Source organism: Lagenorhynchus albirostris, chromosome 2 (genome assembly GCF_949774975.1).
Source record: "Lagenorhynchus albirostris chromosome 2, mLagAlb1.1, whole genome shotgun sequence".
Taxonomy (NCBI): Eukaryota; Metazoa; Chordata; class Mammalia; order Artiodactyla; family Delphinidae; genus Lagenorhynchus; species Lagenorhynchus albirostris.
The window spans coordinates 111,586,449-111,600,407 of record NC_083096.1 but is presented as its reverse complement, the minus strand read 5'-3'; the positions used below and the strand labels follow the sequence as shown (position 1 = coordinate 111,600,407).

General features: G+C 41.3%; 1 protein-coding gene across 1 annotated transcript in view; it reads right to left on the bottom strand.

Moving 5' to 3' along the window:
• Positions 1-1,336: 1,336 nt before the first annotated feature.
• Positions 1,337-13,959, bottom strand: part of DDAH1 (dimethylarginine dimethylaminohydrolase 1) — a 153,966-nt gene continuing 141,343 nt past the window's right edge. The window contains exons 5-6 of the mRNA XM_060139639.1: positions 6,857-7,000; positions 1,337-4,385 (exon numbers count right to left, since the gene is read on the bottom strand). Of these exons, the coding sequence (XP_059995622.1) occupies positions 4,269-4,385; positions 6,857-7,000 (261 nt within the window). The 3' untranslated portion in view covers positions 1,337-4,268. The remainder of the gene's footprint in view (positions 4,386-6,856; positions 7,001-13,959) is intronic.

The following is a 13,959-nucleotide window of genomic DNA, read 5'->3' as shown; positions in this document are numbered from 1 at the left end:
AAATTCCCATTTCCAGAATCTGAAACTTGTGGTGAGAGGGGATTTTGCTCATTCTTAGCTTCCTCCACTCTCTGCAAGGCTGGGGGGGACCAGGCAGGGGAGCCCTGCGAACCCTTGCTTTAAAAAGTGTCTCCCTCTCTCCTCTAAGAGTAGCACTGAACCCTGGCACGTGGGTGGAAGGTTCCATTTCCTGTGGCGGCCCAGAGCAGGTTTGCAGTTGGCAGTTTTTAGTTTCACTGTCCACGTTAATGGCAGCCTAAATAATGGAGAACTGACTGACGCATCGTCAACTGAGCGGTGTGACTAAATCAGTGACCTCTCCAAGGGATTTTAGTACTGGTTTGTGCTTCTGATGGGCTTTTGCATGTACCCTTCAGTTATGGTAAGAGGATTACGGATTGAGCTAACCCTTGGGGTGTGTGAGAGCTTATATGCAGAACATGTTTGATAGCCTAAAGACCCCCGGCTACTAGAAATGTGGGCACACCAAACATCTGTGATAGAACACTCCACATAAATTAGAAAGAGCTGCTGTGACAACCTTATTGTGAATTATTCAGGGCTGTTCAGGTTGATGATGTAGATCTCCATTTATTGACATGGAGAGATGGCCACAATATATTGCTGAGTGAAGGAAGCACTAATGATGATGTACAATCATTCCATATTTATATCTGTATCTAGTCCTAGATGTGAGGATATTCTCCAAGATGCTAATAGCAGCTGTCTGTAGGTGATAAAATTTGGGGAAATTTTTTTTCCTTTACTTTTGTTTTTATGTTTTTTGGGGTAAGGTTTGATTTTTATTTTTGCAGTGAGCGGTTATTATTTTTACAGTCAGAAAAAGAGAACAATGAAGCTACTTTCAGTTTGAAAAGAATTGTTGGAAATAAAAAGTCTTATTAAAAAAACCTTCATATTTCCTAAAAAACTCTTACTATAAAATAAACAAAAACAAAAAGCAAACTCTTGCATGAACACAGGAAAACATCTTTCAACCGTCTCCATAACTGAGCCATATTATAATGTGCTGATGACAGGAGTCAAAGGAACAAGGGAAGCCTTTTTGAGGAGGAACATATGTGAAATCAAGATCTCCTGACCACACGTGGATAATATGCATACTTTTAAAGCACCACAAGTATGAAGTATCCTTTGATTATCATTTTAATCCAAGCTTTTGATAGCAGTTGACTTACAGGTAAGTATTTCTAATTCCATAGCTTATAGGACAAGAGAAAAAAAACCCAAAAACTTCCCATCTCTGGTAGTAAAGAAATGGTGACTTCATTCACCACAGCAGTTTCTGTTGCAAGAAAGAGACATAGGCTCTTGATCACAGTACAACTCACACTTTATTCCATCGTGATTGGTATACTTGTAGGATCAGTACAGCAAGAGACTAAAATCAGTGCAGAATTTCTCTGGACTAAAGGACCGTGAAAGGCATTACTGGTTTTGGCACACAGAGTGGATAACCATACACTGGCTGTGACAGGATGGTCAGTATGATAAAATGCACGAATCTAACACCACGTGGAAATCATGTCTGAGTTCTGTAGAATGTAAAGGAGTAAATAATTACGAAGACTAACATGCAACTCTAAATAAGTCACATTGTTCATCTACAGACTATTTCTCCCCTTCTAGATGAAGAGATGGCCTTAGTAGCCTGTTCACAGTAGCTTAAAAGAGCAATCAATACACAGTAGAGAGATCTGCCTGCTGATTTCTATAGCAATTCATCACAGTTGAAGAAATAATGCTAAATCATGTACTTTCTCTATATTGTCCTTAGTAAGTTGAATCTTACTGACCAAGTGATTCTGACTCAACTTCTATATACAATCTCTAATGTCTTTATAATGTCAAAAAGCAGTTTCTGTTAGCTTTTCCTTATAAATCACAATGGACAAGAGGGGAACCTAGGTAACGGGGTAGTGGGTTGTCTTTCCTCTTCAAAGATAATATGATGCTGATGAGTACACCAAAGAAATAATACTACTATGCTGCAAATATTTTAGGTTTCCACATCAGCATATCACAGAGAGAGTCCAAAGAAGCCAGCCTTGTAGGTGATGTAGCAGTGCAGAATAAGATTCTGTAGAAGAGGCACATAGATTCTAAGTGATTTCTTGAGACAAAGAGAAGGAAAGATGGAAAGATGAAAAGAAAAGGAAAAGTGAAAACAGCCTTCTGTAGAACAAATGGTTCAAAAGAAAAATTGATTCACTTGCAATTTACTAAACATAATAGAGAACAGTTCTTTAGTTTGGAAAGCTAGAAATAAAGATATTGGAAATTATATGCCAGTTAGCTGTACTATTAAGACTGAAGTGGCTGATTGAGTGAGTTTTCCTGTGGTTGTCTTTGAGGGAGGATTTCTGTTTTTGCCAGCATAGGGCCGGATTTAACCCCAAAGGGCAACCATAACTACTGAGGACAATTTTTCTTTATTAACTTGGGCATGTGGGTAACATTCATTCTCTCTGTGGTAAAAACATATTATTCACCCATGATGAGACAGTTGGAAATATGCCAGTGACCAAGATACGTTTCAGTCATAGGATGCATGAAATTAGATATTTGAACGTGATATGAATATTAAAGTCAAGCAAAAAGAAAAAGAAGGAGGAGAAGGAACTTCTTCTAAGTCTGACATAAAATGATCGAATAAATGAAAAACATAGTAGTTAAGGTTGTCTTGGTTTGCTCAGAGGTTTCTCACTTCCATTTGTTCAGGGGGAGATGAAATGAATGAAGGTATTCTCTCTTGGTCACCAAACATGAGGAATGTCTGATTACAAACACGTTAGGTGAGCCTAGCAAGACGTGAAGTAGCATTCCTTAAACTCCCTGAATCTTAATCTTAGCCATAGGCAATACAGGAAAGGTGGGGATGACTGGGAAGTTTGATAACATGCCTGGATCAGTCACCATTCCTTGGAAAGTACCATTTCCCTGGTCTGCTAAAAGACTGATTCTTTCATTTAAGTAAAAGACAACCATCTCTCCCTTCACTGCGGCTTTGTTCTTTGTTAAGAGATTCGTGTCAGTTTAAGGTTGTGTAATTGGAAGGCTACAGAGGAGAGAAGTTTTAATTGAATTCCACAGTAAATATTCACGGATATTTCAAAGTAGAAGTGTCCATTGTCTGCAGCTGATTTCAAGCACCAAGCCTATCACTTCCTGAACATGCTCCATCTGGCTCGCACTAGACCATCAATAATCATTTTTAGATGTAATGTCTCTTTTGAAAGAAATAACTCTGTAGGTCAGCAAAAAAATAACTCTGTAAATTAAGGGGTAGAAGCCTGGAAACAGGGTGAGTCACAATGGGGGGAAATGAAAGTAAATTGAAAGAAAAAAATAAGTCTATTCCCCAAGGTCTGTATATGGCCAGTAATAAAGCAAAAATGCACGGAATGTGACTTAAAGACTTTCTAAAGTGTTGTACTCATGGGGTGTGTCCAAGCTTCTTGATCTGCAACCCCCTAGCAACCATCTGGTGCTGAATTCACCTTCCTAGGTGTGGTGCCCTACTTCTTCTAGAATTTAGATCTCTGGGGCAAACCCCACTGGGATGTGCCTCTGTGCAGTGAACTCTCCCCTAAACAGCCGCTCTGATTTTGGTCACGGTTCTGCTGAGGGGCCTGTTTGACCCTCTGGGGGAAAGTGGTGGTGGTGGCAGATGTAGCGGCGAGGCAGAAAGACTGCTGGCAGACAGGGTCGACCTGCAGGAAGATGTGCAGAAGGCAAGACCCCGGATTCTACCCAAGGTCGAGGTGACTGTGATAGAAGTGGGAAAGTTTTCATACTTCAGATGGAAACAAAGAGGGAAAGGAGGAGGATCCACAGACCAGGGAATTTCATAGGAGCCAAAGATAATTAATGATATACAGAAAGAAAATCCAGCTTAGCTGACTGATCAAAAAGACATTCTTCGGTTTATATTGGCAAATAAACAATTTTCACACTGATAATACAAACACTAAAATGAGTGTTTCCTTACAATTATTAATCACATTTGAATAATTCATTAGCTCTGTATTTTCTAGATGGCTTAATTCATTGAGCAAATCCACAGTTTAGGTACACCTCGAGGGGAGGGGCTGGGGGAGGTGCAGAACGAAGCAATTAAATTTAGAATTGTAGACCAGTGTTAGTAGCAGAGTGGCATAAAAGATTGTCAATGAAAACGGTAGGAATGGGTACAGTTATCGGCCTTACAAGTGCAGTATTGCCGGCAACAAGGGAGGGACCGCGACTCAGGACTCTACTTTCTTGTTAATTAAAATCGAGCAGCAGGTCAGCAGCCCGTCCACCTTTTCCATTTCAGAATGGCTCACAGGGATCAGCATATGGTCCTTCAGCTTTTCATAAACCTGCAGGAGGAATCAAGGAAAAGTAGAGAAGAAGGCTTATGTTTCTGCCTCTGTCTTCCCTGGCCCCCAGGCCCACCCCCTCCACCTGGGGTAGAGGATTCATGTAGCTTGTAAGTTTAGGCTTGTCACCCATTGAACCCCAAGATATGCATGGAACCAAGACCACACACCTGCCTACAGCGATACCCAGAGAGCTAGCAGCATTGGTTAACCACTAGCTCTATGCTCTAACCTCAAAGCCAAAGATGTGTCAGAAATGTGGTTGTTACTAGAAAGGCCTTTACTCTGCCCTTGTCATTGCTAGATTAAGTGATATATGAAAGTTGGTGGACGTGTTTACAGGCTGAGTAGGACTCTCTCTCCACGCTTCAAAACCCTCTCAACTATAATGTTCCTTCCCTTAATAAGACCATTGGAAACACTTGACAAAGTATAATTTAAGTGAAGGATTTCAGGTCAAACTGCTTTTAAATTACAGGTGTGTGAATTTTAGAGCATCTTCTGACACGAATAGAAAGCAAGCATGTGTCAAACCTTCAAATTAACAGTCCACAGATTTTTTCTCTGATGATAAAACAAAGAACATTTTTTTTTTAAAAAAAGGCAAAATCACTTGAAAATACACTGCCTAAAAACAATCTACCATGCTTCTGTAGGATGTACTTTGGTACAGTGGTTAATTAAGAGTGCTGGGACCACACAGAGTTGGGTTCCAGCCCCAGTTCTGCCAACTTACTGCTCCAAGTGTAATTTCGGTCAAGCGGCATCGCCTTGGGATTATTTCTCTGTAAGACTGGAGTAGTAATAGCACCCTCACAGGGCTGCTGTAAGGAATGAACAAGATAGTACATGCGGTGTGCCTGGCACAGGGGAAGCACTCAATAAATATGATGTTACTGTTTTTTGGTGGTAGACCCAGGGCTGAATTCAGAAGCAGTTAATGATCATCTCATTATCGGATGATTGATGTGGCTGAAGGGGTACGAATGATCCAGAGCTGTGTTTCTCCAAGTGAGTTCAGTGACCAGGGTGCTTACTGACATGGCAGATTCTAGGGTGGGGAGGTCTAGGAACCTGTATTTTTAACAACCCTGAGGCACATTAAATTGTGAGACCTACTATTCATCTGAGAGCTGGTTAAGCCCCAGTCCAGGGGGTCAGGGGTCCTATATTTTCCTCAGGTTCACACTTTCAGCCATGGAAGAAGAAAAAAAAAATCTATTTATCCTCTTCCCCTGCTCTCTTTTTAATCTGCTGAAGGGGATCCTTCCTGACTAGGAGGATAAGCCTAGTAATTATACAGTATTGCATACTTAAAAGGTAGCATAAACTATTTTCTAAAAGTTTTAAAGTTTAAGATTGAAAGAAAAGAGAGAGAGATCAGTGGTTACTAAGACTCTTCTGTAATGCTTACTATAAATATCTTGCTCCTCTGGACAGAGATGAACATACTGAAATGCCTAAAAAAGATATGAACACTTGAAGGATCTATGGACCAACACCCTTAATCTGCTTGGTATGATTAAATTGAAATTACCAAAGTACACAGATGAGACTGGCAGAGTGCCCTGAAAGACTGGGAAGATTTTCTCAGACCAGGAAGGAATTCCATACGGAGGGGGCAATTCCCTGGCTGGAACATAAATGCAGAGCTGCTTGGAGGGACCAGTTGGCTGGTTCCAAGTGTGCTGTATTTATATTTCTTCTTGTTCTATCCTTTCAGGCCTTTGTTGCCTAGGATGTGTAGCCCCTGCTTTTGAGCACCCTTCTCTATGGGTCATTCCTACTTCTCTGACTGAAGAAACAAATGACCCTCTGATGAGGGGCAGCTTAGATTTGTCAGAAAACAATGAGGCAGTTGGCCATCTAATTGTAGGTCTCTATGCTTAATGAGCATGTCAGTGTCAAGAAGTACATTTAATCAAAGCTGGAGCACAGACTTGGGAGATCCAAATACTCATTTGAAAAGGTCTGAATACCAGGCATGATCATCTCAATTACTTTGCATGCATTAGTGACCAATGACACTAACGAGAAGAGCGAGTTAAATAAACTTTCCTTCGGCCCTAAATTATGTTATCCTTGTACATTTTGGAGATTAATCCTTTGTCAGTTGCTTCATTTGCAAATATCTTCTCTCATTCTGAGGGGTGGGATAGGGAGGGTGGGAGGGAGGGAGACGTAAGAGGGAAGAGATATGGGAACATATGTATGTGTATAACTGATTCACTTGGTAATAAAGCAGAGACTAACACACCATTGTAAAGCAATTATACTCCAATAAACATGTTAAAAAAATCATATAAAATAAATAAATAAATTATGTTATCCTTTTGGCTTTCCTAATGATGTGTATAGGGGAAAAGGAAGCCCTGTTATTTGTCACTCTATTGTGAAAAAAATCCCTAGGCAGGAAGGCTGCAAAGGGAGGCCTACTCAGCTGCTGTGGCAAGAAGGACTTTTTTTTTTACCTTTGCACTTTCTGGATACTCTTCTGGGGTTCGGTGCAGCAAGACGTGGCCTTTATTGGGGATATTTAGATATAAGCAGTTTGCGGCCGTGTCATCAGGCACAGTGAGTTTGTCGTAGCGGTGGTCACTCATCTGTTGCATGATCTATAACGAGAAACAAAGCAGGCCTAAGCAGAGTGTCTCCCACACTTGCCAACAGAAGGAGGGCAGTGTGGTGGGATAAAAGCTTGCAATCCATACCTAAGAATGTTCCTCTGTGTTGAAGTTCCTGTCTATTACCTCTAGACACTTAGAACCAAAAGAGGAAAACTGGATGTAGCTACGATTCTTTGGAAGAATTGTAAGGGTTCTTCTTGTTCTTTTAAAAGTACGTGTTTGTCTCTAAGTTTTCTGGACGCGCAGGCTCAGCGGCCATGGCTCACGGGCCTTGCCGCTGCGCGGCATGTGGGATCTTCCCGGACCGGGGCACGAACCTGTGTCCCCTGCATCGGCAGGCGGACTCTCAACCACTGCGCCACCAGGGAAGCCCAGTCTCTAAGCTTTTAAGGGTTTTAAAACGATTATTTGTTTCATAAGATCTATCAGAAAGACACATAGACAAAAGGCCCAGCTGGGGTTTTGATGATATCCTCAGCTGAGTAAGCAGGGCTGCTCTGGTCTATAGGGAAAAAGGATCATAGCAGTAATCAGAATGGTCGGTAGCAGTAATCAGAATGGTCAGTTAACTGATTTAGCAATAACTACACACACGCACACACACACACACACACATACACACACACACACACACACACACACACACACACACACAAACATAATTTCCTCTTCTCGGTACATTTAAATTGAATTCACTTGTCTGTTGGCAGGTGCTGCCCTTAATACAATGAACATAAAAATCCCTTGGGGAGAATGTTAAAATCATATTCCAAGGCCATGCCCCCAGGGATTCTGGTTTGGCAGGTTTGAGGTGAGGCATAATAATTTGTATTCTGAAGCCCTCCAGGTAATTCTGAGGCAGATGGTCCCTGGACCACACTTGGAGAAAAACTGACTTAGCAGGTCCATTCATCAAATGAAGGGTTTATTAGTACCTTAGTATAAAATAACTTAAAGATAAGACAAAAATGAATTCTGCAAAGAACTTAAAATATTGATATCTCATCTTCAGCCCCTCAACAAATTAAAACAAAAATGCAAAGAACAACCTTCCCCATTCCCCTGCACCCCTCCCCCACGCCAAAAATATCCAAACATTAAAAACAAAAACAAGTATGATTTTGGGCTTACTCATGTAGACTCTTTCCATTCTTTATCATGATCTATATGTTTTAAGGAATCTGCCAAAATGTCATGCCATGGAGGTATAAGAAGATCTTTTCACTGTCTGGTTCTAATCTATCTTTCCAGCTAGATCTTCCTTTGCCCCTCAAGATTTGTGTGGAAATGGGCCTCATATTATAGGACCCCAGAGTTAGGTCTCTTGTCTACTAAGTCATGGAGGCACTGAACAGTAAGATTTACGGTGTGGAAGAGCAGAAGAGACGCCACGCTCCCTGCAGAAACTTCACTCCCAAGAGGATGTGAAGAGTACAGATGGTAAGGCCTTCTTGACTCACCAATCAGGTAACCCATTCTCTTCTCCAAGTGGGGAATATGTCAAGAGCAGACAGAAACCAGGAATAATATGATAATGGAACATCCTTCACATAGAAGGAAACATCAAGAGTGGGGATGAGCTTAAGCACTATATCAAAGGCTCAGAGACACAAAGATAAACAGACATAAATCCAGTTTTTGAAGAGGTCACAGGCTAATGGAGGAGACTGTCAGACAAATAGACAATTATATTACAATAAGAACAGGCAGAGCACCATGCTAAACATTTTACATTTATTACTGAATCCCCAAATTCCCATTTTACAGATGACGAAGTTGGACTGAGAGAGGTCAAATAACTTGCTCAAAGTCATAATTGTAGATTTAAACCCAGATCTGTGCAACTCAAAACTTTATTAATCATCTCACTTTGTTCTTTCTTGACTTCCAGAGCTGCAGCAAAATCTCTCTCCTACAAACTACCATATCATCTACTTTTTCACACTAATTTGCTACTTTAAATTTATGGTCAAAATTAATCATGGTACCATTCATTCTCTTTTTGTGTGTAATCCTGTTATGACACGGTACAGTTTCGACTTGACTGGACATCTCTTTCGCACTTTTTTTTTTTTTTTTTTTTTTTTTTGCGGTACACAGGCCTCTCACTGTTGTGGCCTCTCCCGTTGTGGAGCACAGGCTCTGGACGCGCAGGCTCAGTGGCCATGGCTCACGGGCCCAGCTGCTCCGCGGCATGTGGGATGTGGGATCTTCCCGGACCGGGGTACGAACTCGTGTCCCCTGCATTGGCAGGCGGACTCTCAACCACTGCGCCACCAGGGAAGCCCTTCTTTCGCACTTTTTAATGTAAATTGTTCCCCGAGGGGATAGGCCCATAGGGTGGATCACCCACGGGTGGGGTGGGTTCTTCCTTAGAGCCCAGCCTGAGAAACCTTGTATCTATTCAAGGACATGGACAATTTAGAACTATTATAAGCAAATTAACAACATATTCAATTTAGCCCTCTTTATAAAATGGATGTGCCCAAAAATAATATGAAGAGGCTTGTTTAAGAGAAAATTTCCAGACGCAAGTAGCTCTCCTCTATTATGAATTGCTATTTAATTATATCTTAGGCAGACTTTCTTTTGGCTGCTTTCAAAAAAAAAATAATAGTAGCTTCCCTTTATTATTGTGTAGGAGGGGACACATTAAGACGGTGAACTCTGGAAAGAGACCTGGGTTTAAGTCTCTGCTGTATCCTTTGTGAGCTATAGAAATTCAAGCTTTTTTTTGACTTCTTAGTTTCCTCATCTATAAAATTGGGATAATAATAGTCTTTGACATACTTATTGTGAAAGATAAGTGAAGATAATGAATATAATTAGGCGCTGTACTAAGCCCTTAATTAGCTGCTAGTATTTTACGACAGCATGACCAGACAAACAAGGTTCAGGTTTCCAGTCTGCAGTCCCATCTACTGTTTTGGCAAGCTTTGCCCTTTAACCTCACACTTAAGATAGCCTGTTCTGAGATAAAGAAATCACCTATGGCTCTTAGTACAAGATGAGTTGAAAGAGAAAGAAGCATAGCCACACCTCATAAGCCTTGACTATAACTTCAATGGTCCCATGAGCAGCCCAGCAAATTCCCCACCTCTCAGTCTGACTCATGCATGTCCGGTGGTGACTATGAAGCAGAAACATGGAATGTTATACATTTCAGAGGAAGTGTTATCAAGGATGTTATTACTGCTGACTTTTTGTTTATCAGGGAAGGAACAAACTAGAATCTCCAAGGTTGCAGAGAAACCTACCTCAGAAAGTGCCCATTTTCTCTGGAATAATAGACACTGAATCCTTCTTTTCCTGGTGTGCTTTATTTACCCGGCCTTCAGCTCTCTCCATGTTCCCTCCCATCTCCCCACATCCTAGCTTGAACAATACCACTCCCCTCCCATGTGCTCGATTTGTTGTTCTCCAGTTGATGGTATTTATGTGAAATTCTAATTGCTGTTTTCCTCACTCTTCAATGTTTCTCTCTCTTCTGGGCCTTATATTTATAATTTATAACTTCTGGTGGGAACATTCCAAAAATTACTGACATAAGGTCAGTACCCAACCTAGCACTGTTTGAGGATAGTTTCATTTTTTTCATCACTGTGAGGAAAGGAGTTATAATATTCTTAGAGCGGAAATAATTTAATGCTGGGAATACATAAAGTAATTCACTGATAAATTCTATTGAGAGATACTCTTAAAATAAATGTCTTAACAAAACCACCAAGCCACCTTAGGAGAAGCTTTTCAAATAATTTATCAAGACCGCATGGTTATCATTTTAAGACAGGTTAAAATGTGTGCCAAAAGAAATGACTTTTAATACTAGAACAGACCCTGTGTGGAGCAGTGAGTGGCTCTGCTTAACTGTGGAAAGAAAAATACAAAAGCTCTGTCAGGCGTAGTCTTTCTAAACTAAAAGGATTTAGGAAGTGGTAACTATAGATAATAAACAAAAAATACATTTTTTCCATGAAAAAGCTAAAGGTGTTTATTCTGAACACAAAGGGTTTCTCTCTTTTGGGACAAAGAACAGGTTTTTCTTTTCCTGTTAGTGACTGTTTTTCTTTCTCTTATATGTTGTTATTGTCTGAATAAGACAGCTTGCATTTATTTATGGCTGGGTTCAGAAGACGCACATATATACACAATGCAGGGCGCTTGCCATCCAGAGGGGAATACACAGAAAAAGGTTCAGGAGACTGTGTGTCTCTCTAGCATCTCTCCCCTGTGGTGTTGGAACGGCACTGCGAAGATGTGAGCATGTGCTCCCGGCCCGCCTGGCAGGGCATCACCTCAAAGAGCTCAGGCTCCCAAGGACAGAGCCAGAGCGAGGCAGAGGAACGGGGTCTGCTTCCGCTTTGTGGATGCACAGAAGCCTTTGTTAAAAGATGAGTATCATTTCAAATATTCTGAGAATGTGGCTGCTAGGCTGTTTAGTTCCATGTCCCAACATTTTTTCCTAAAAAGGGGTGGAGGCGGTGTATTGCTCCAGAGCTGTGTGTAAAGTGTTCTTTTAACACCGGGGGCTATGCTTCCTGCTTCTGGCTGCGCTGGGAGCCAGCACGGAAAGGAGAAAACCGCTAATCCGTCCCCACGCCACAAGTTCCCGAGAGGCCCCGGACTCCGGGTAACACGCAGCAGTTCTACAAGGCTTTGGGGGAGTATCTGAGAGGTTAACTCGCTGCTCTAAATGTCTTTTCTGATTTCTGCAATTTCCCGAAGGAGTTATTCCACTTTGTGTAAAAGAGAGTAATTATTGAATATCATCAGGACTGGATACAATTGTTGTTCCGTTCAATTCAACTGTCCTCTTGGAGCGCCCCCTTCAGGCCGGGCGCGATGGCAGTGGGAGGTGGGAACGGGAAAGAGATGAAAAGGTAACTTGGTCACAGATTCTGCCTTCAGGAGATGATAGTCTATAATTTAAGGAAGGTCAAGGGTAAACTAGCAGTAAAAAGAAAGTCAGCCTCACTCCTGACAGAGGCATCTCTTTAACGAAGAAGGCATGCAGCCGTGCGAGGAAACGGCTCTGAGAATCATCTTGGCCACGTTGTGGTGGTCTGTTACACAGCTGCTGGTTTGGAGGAACCGGCCTTGCTCCCCAGAGGGGAGCTGTCACAAAACAGAGTGGGAAATGTCTGGCTTCCAGCCCAAGATGATTTGCATGGCTAGTTGCATTAACAACCAGGCATTTCCGGCAGTTCCCAACATTTCTGGGAATTTTCTCATCCAAAAGTCTGGAAGGCAGTTTCATTCTCCCACTTGTTACTCATGGTTTCTTTGTAGTACATCAATTATTCTGAAAAAATTCCCAGGCTATGTTGTTTCACAGAACAATGTTGGATGCATTGGTCAAATACCGAAGCAAAGTTATATAGAACGTATTTAAAGATGTTTAGGAAACAGAGCACATTTTTGGCTTGCTCATAATTGATCTTCCTATGAAATATACATATGTATTCATCTCAGCGTATCAAAATGGAGCCAACTCAATAAAGCAACTCATTATAGATTCTATTGAGATATACAATATATGATGCTCAAGTACACTTTTCATTGCTCCTGAATATCTAGAATCATTCATACATTTATTTATCCACCCATCCATCAACAGTTCATTGAGAGTCTGACAATACACCAGGCATCAAGTCCTTGCAGTCCTTTTAAGGCTGAGTCAAACAGCTATGAATAACATTCTAGAATTGATATCATGTTTTCATTTTTTAATGGTTTTTCCATGGATCAGCTCAAAATGAACATAACCTGAGAGAGGTTGTCTTTTAAACAACCTCTCTGAATTGATGGGCTGTGATCCTAAGAATGAGGTTACATGGTTCTTTTTAGTTAAATCTGGGCAAACTTTCAATGCCAAATATTCCCTTCCAAGCTAGATGACATTTCCTCCACATATTATCTCATGTTTGGAGCTGCTGCTTCACTCAGATCATATGGCACACGTGAAAATGTAGAGGAAAGAATTCTTCTACTATTCAAACTACAACCACAAGTCACATAAACCGTTTCTGCAAGGAATCTTCAAACACAGTGGTTTCTGTGGAAGGCTGGGAAAAACCCCCCATACTCTTACAGGACCACTCTGAGCTCTGCGGAGGGCTGGGGAGCAGGGCATGGGCAGAAGGAACAAGGGGAGCTTCTACGGGTAATCACAGCCCTGATTTAAGTTTTTGACTCAAGGAGTGGAGAGGAAAAAAATCAGACCAAAGTACTTCCAAAATGCAAAGTCTGGCATCCTACCTTCCCTTCTTACCCCTGCCATGCTTCTCTAAGACTAGTTCTGTAGCAGAAGCAAATATCCCACAGTCTTATTCTTAGTCTTGAATAAGTACAGTAGACAGCTGCCTACTTGGCTATTGAGGTCATGCCCTGGCTATGTTTCTTCAGATACCTGCACCCTAAATTCAGCTCCTAAAATCTCATCATCAAAAATTAACTTCCTTGGGTATTGGGAGCTGGGTGATCTTTCAGTTTCCCCCTGGATCATTCAATAGCAAGAAAGAATTGGAATGTTTATTGAGCTATCTTCTCTTTATTGATGGTTTATCTATCTTCACTTATTTCTTTCTTTAACAATTCATTTTACAGATAAGAAAGCCAAGGTTCAGACAATTCAGTAATTTTTCCAAGGTCACACATTAAGACAGAAATCCAGGATTCAGGTCCAGGTGAGTCAGCCTCCAAACGCCCACCTTTTTACTTCACACCAATCTACCACCTTGACAATAGCCCTTGAAAGATTAGACTCGGAGCTCACTAACTGACAGCCTGTGGGCTAATTTTTCTTGTAGATACAATTTATTTGACGTGCACATATATGGAAAAGTTTGCATTTAAGTGCATCTTAGACAGAGAAGGTCTGGCCTCTGAAGTCATCCGAGTTTGCTACTAGACTACATAGGTTGGTTTCCAGAGCTAGCTACTCTATT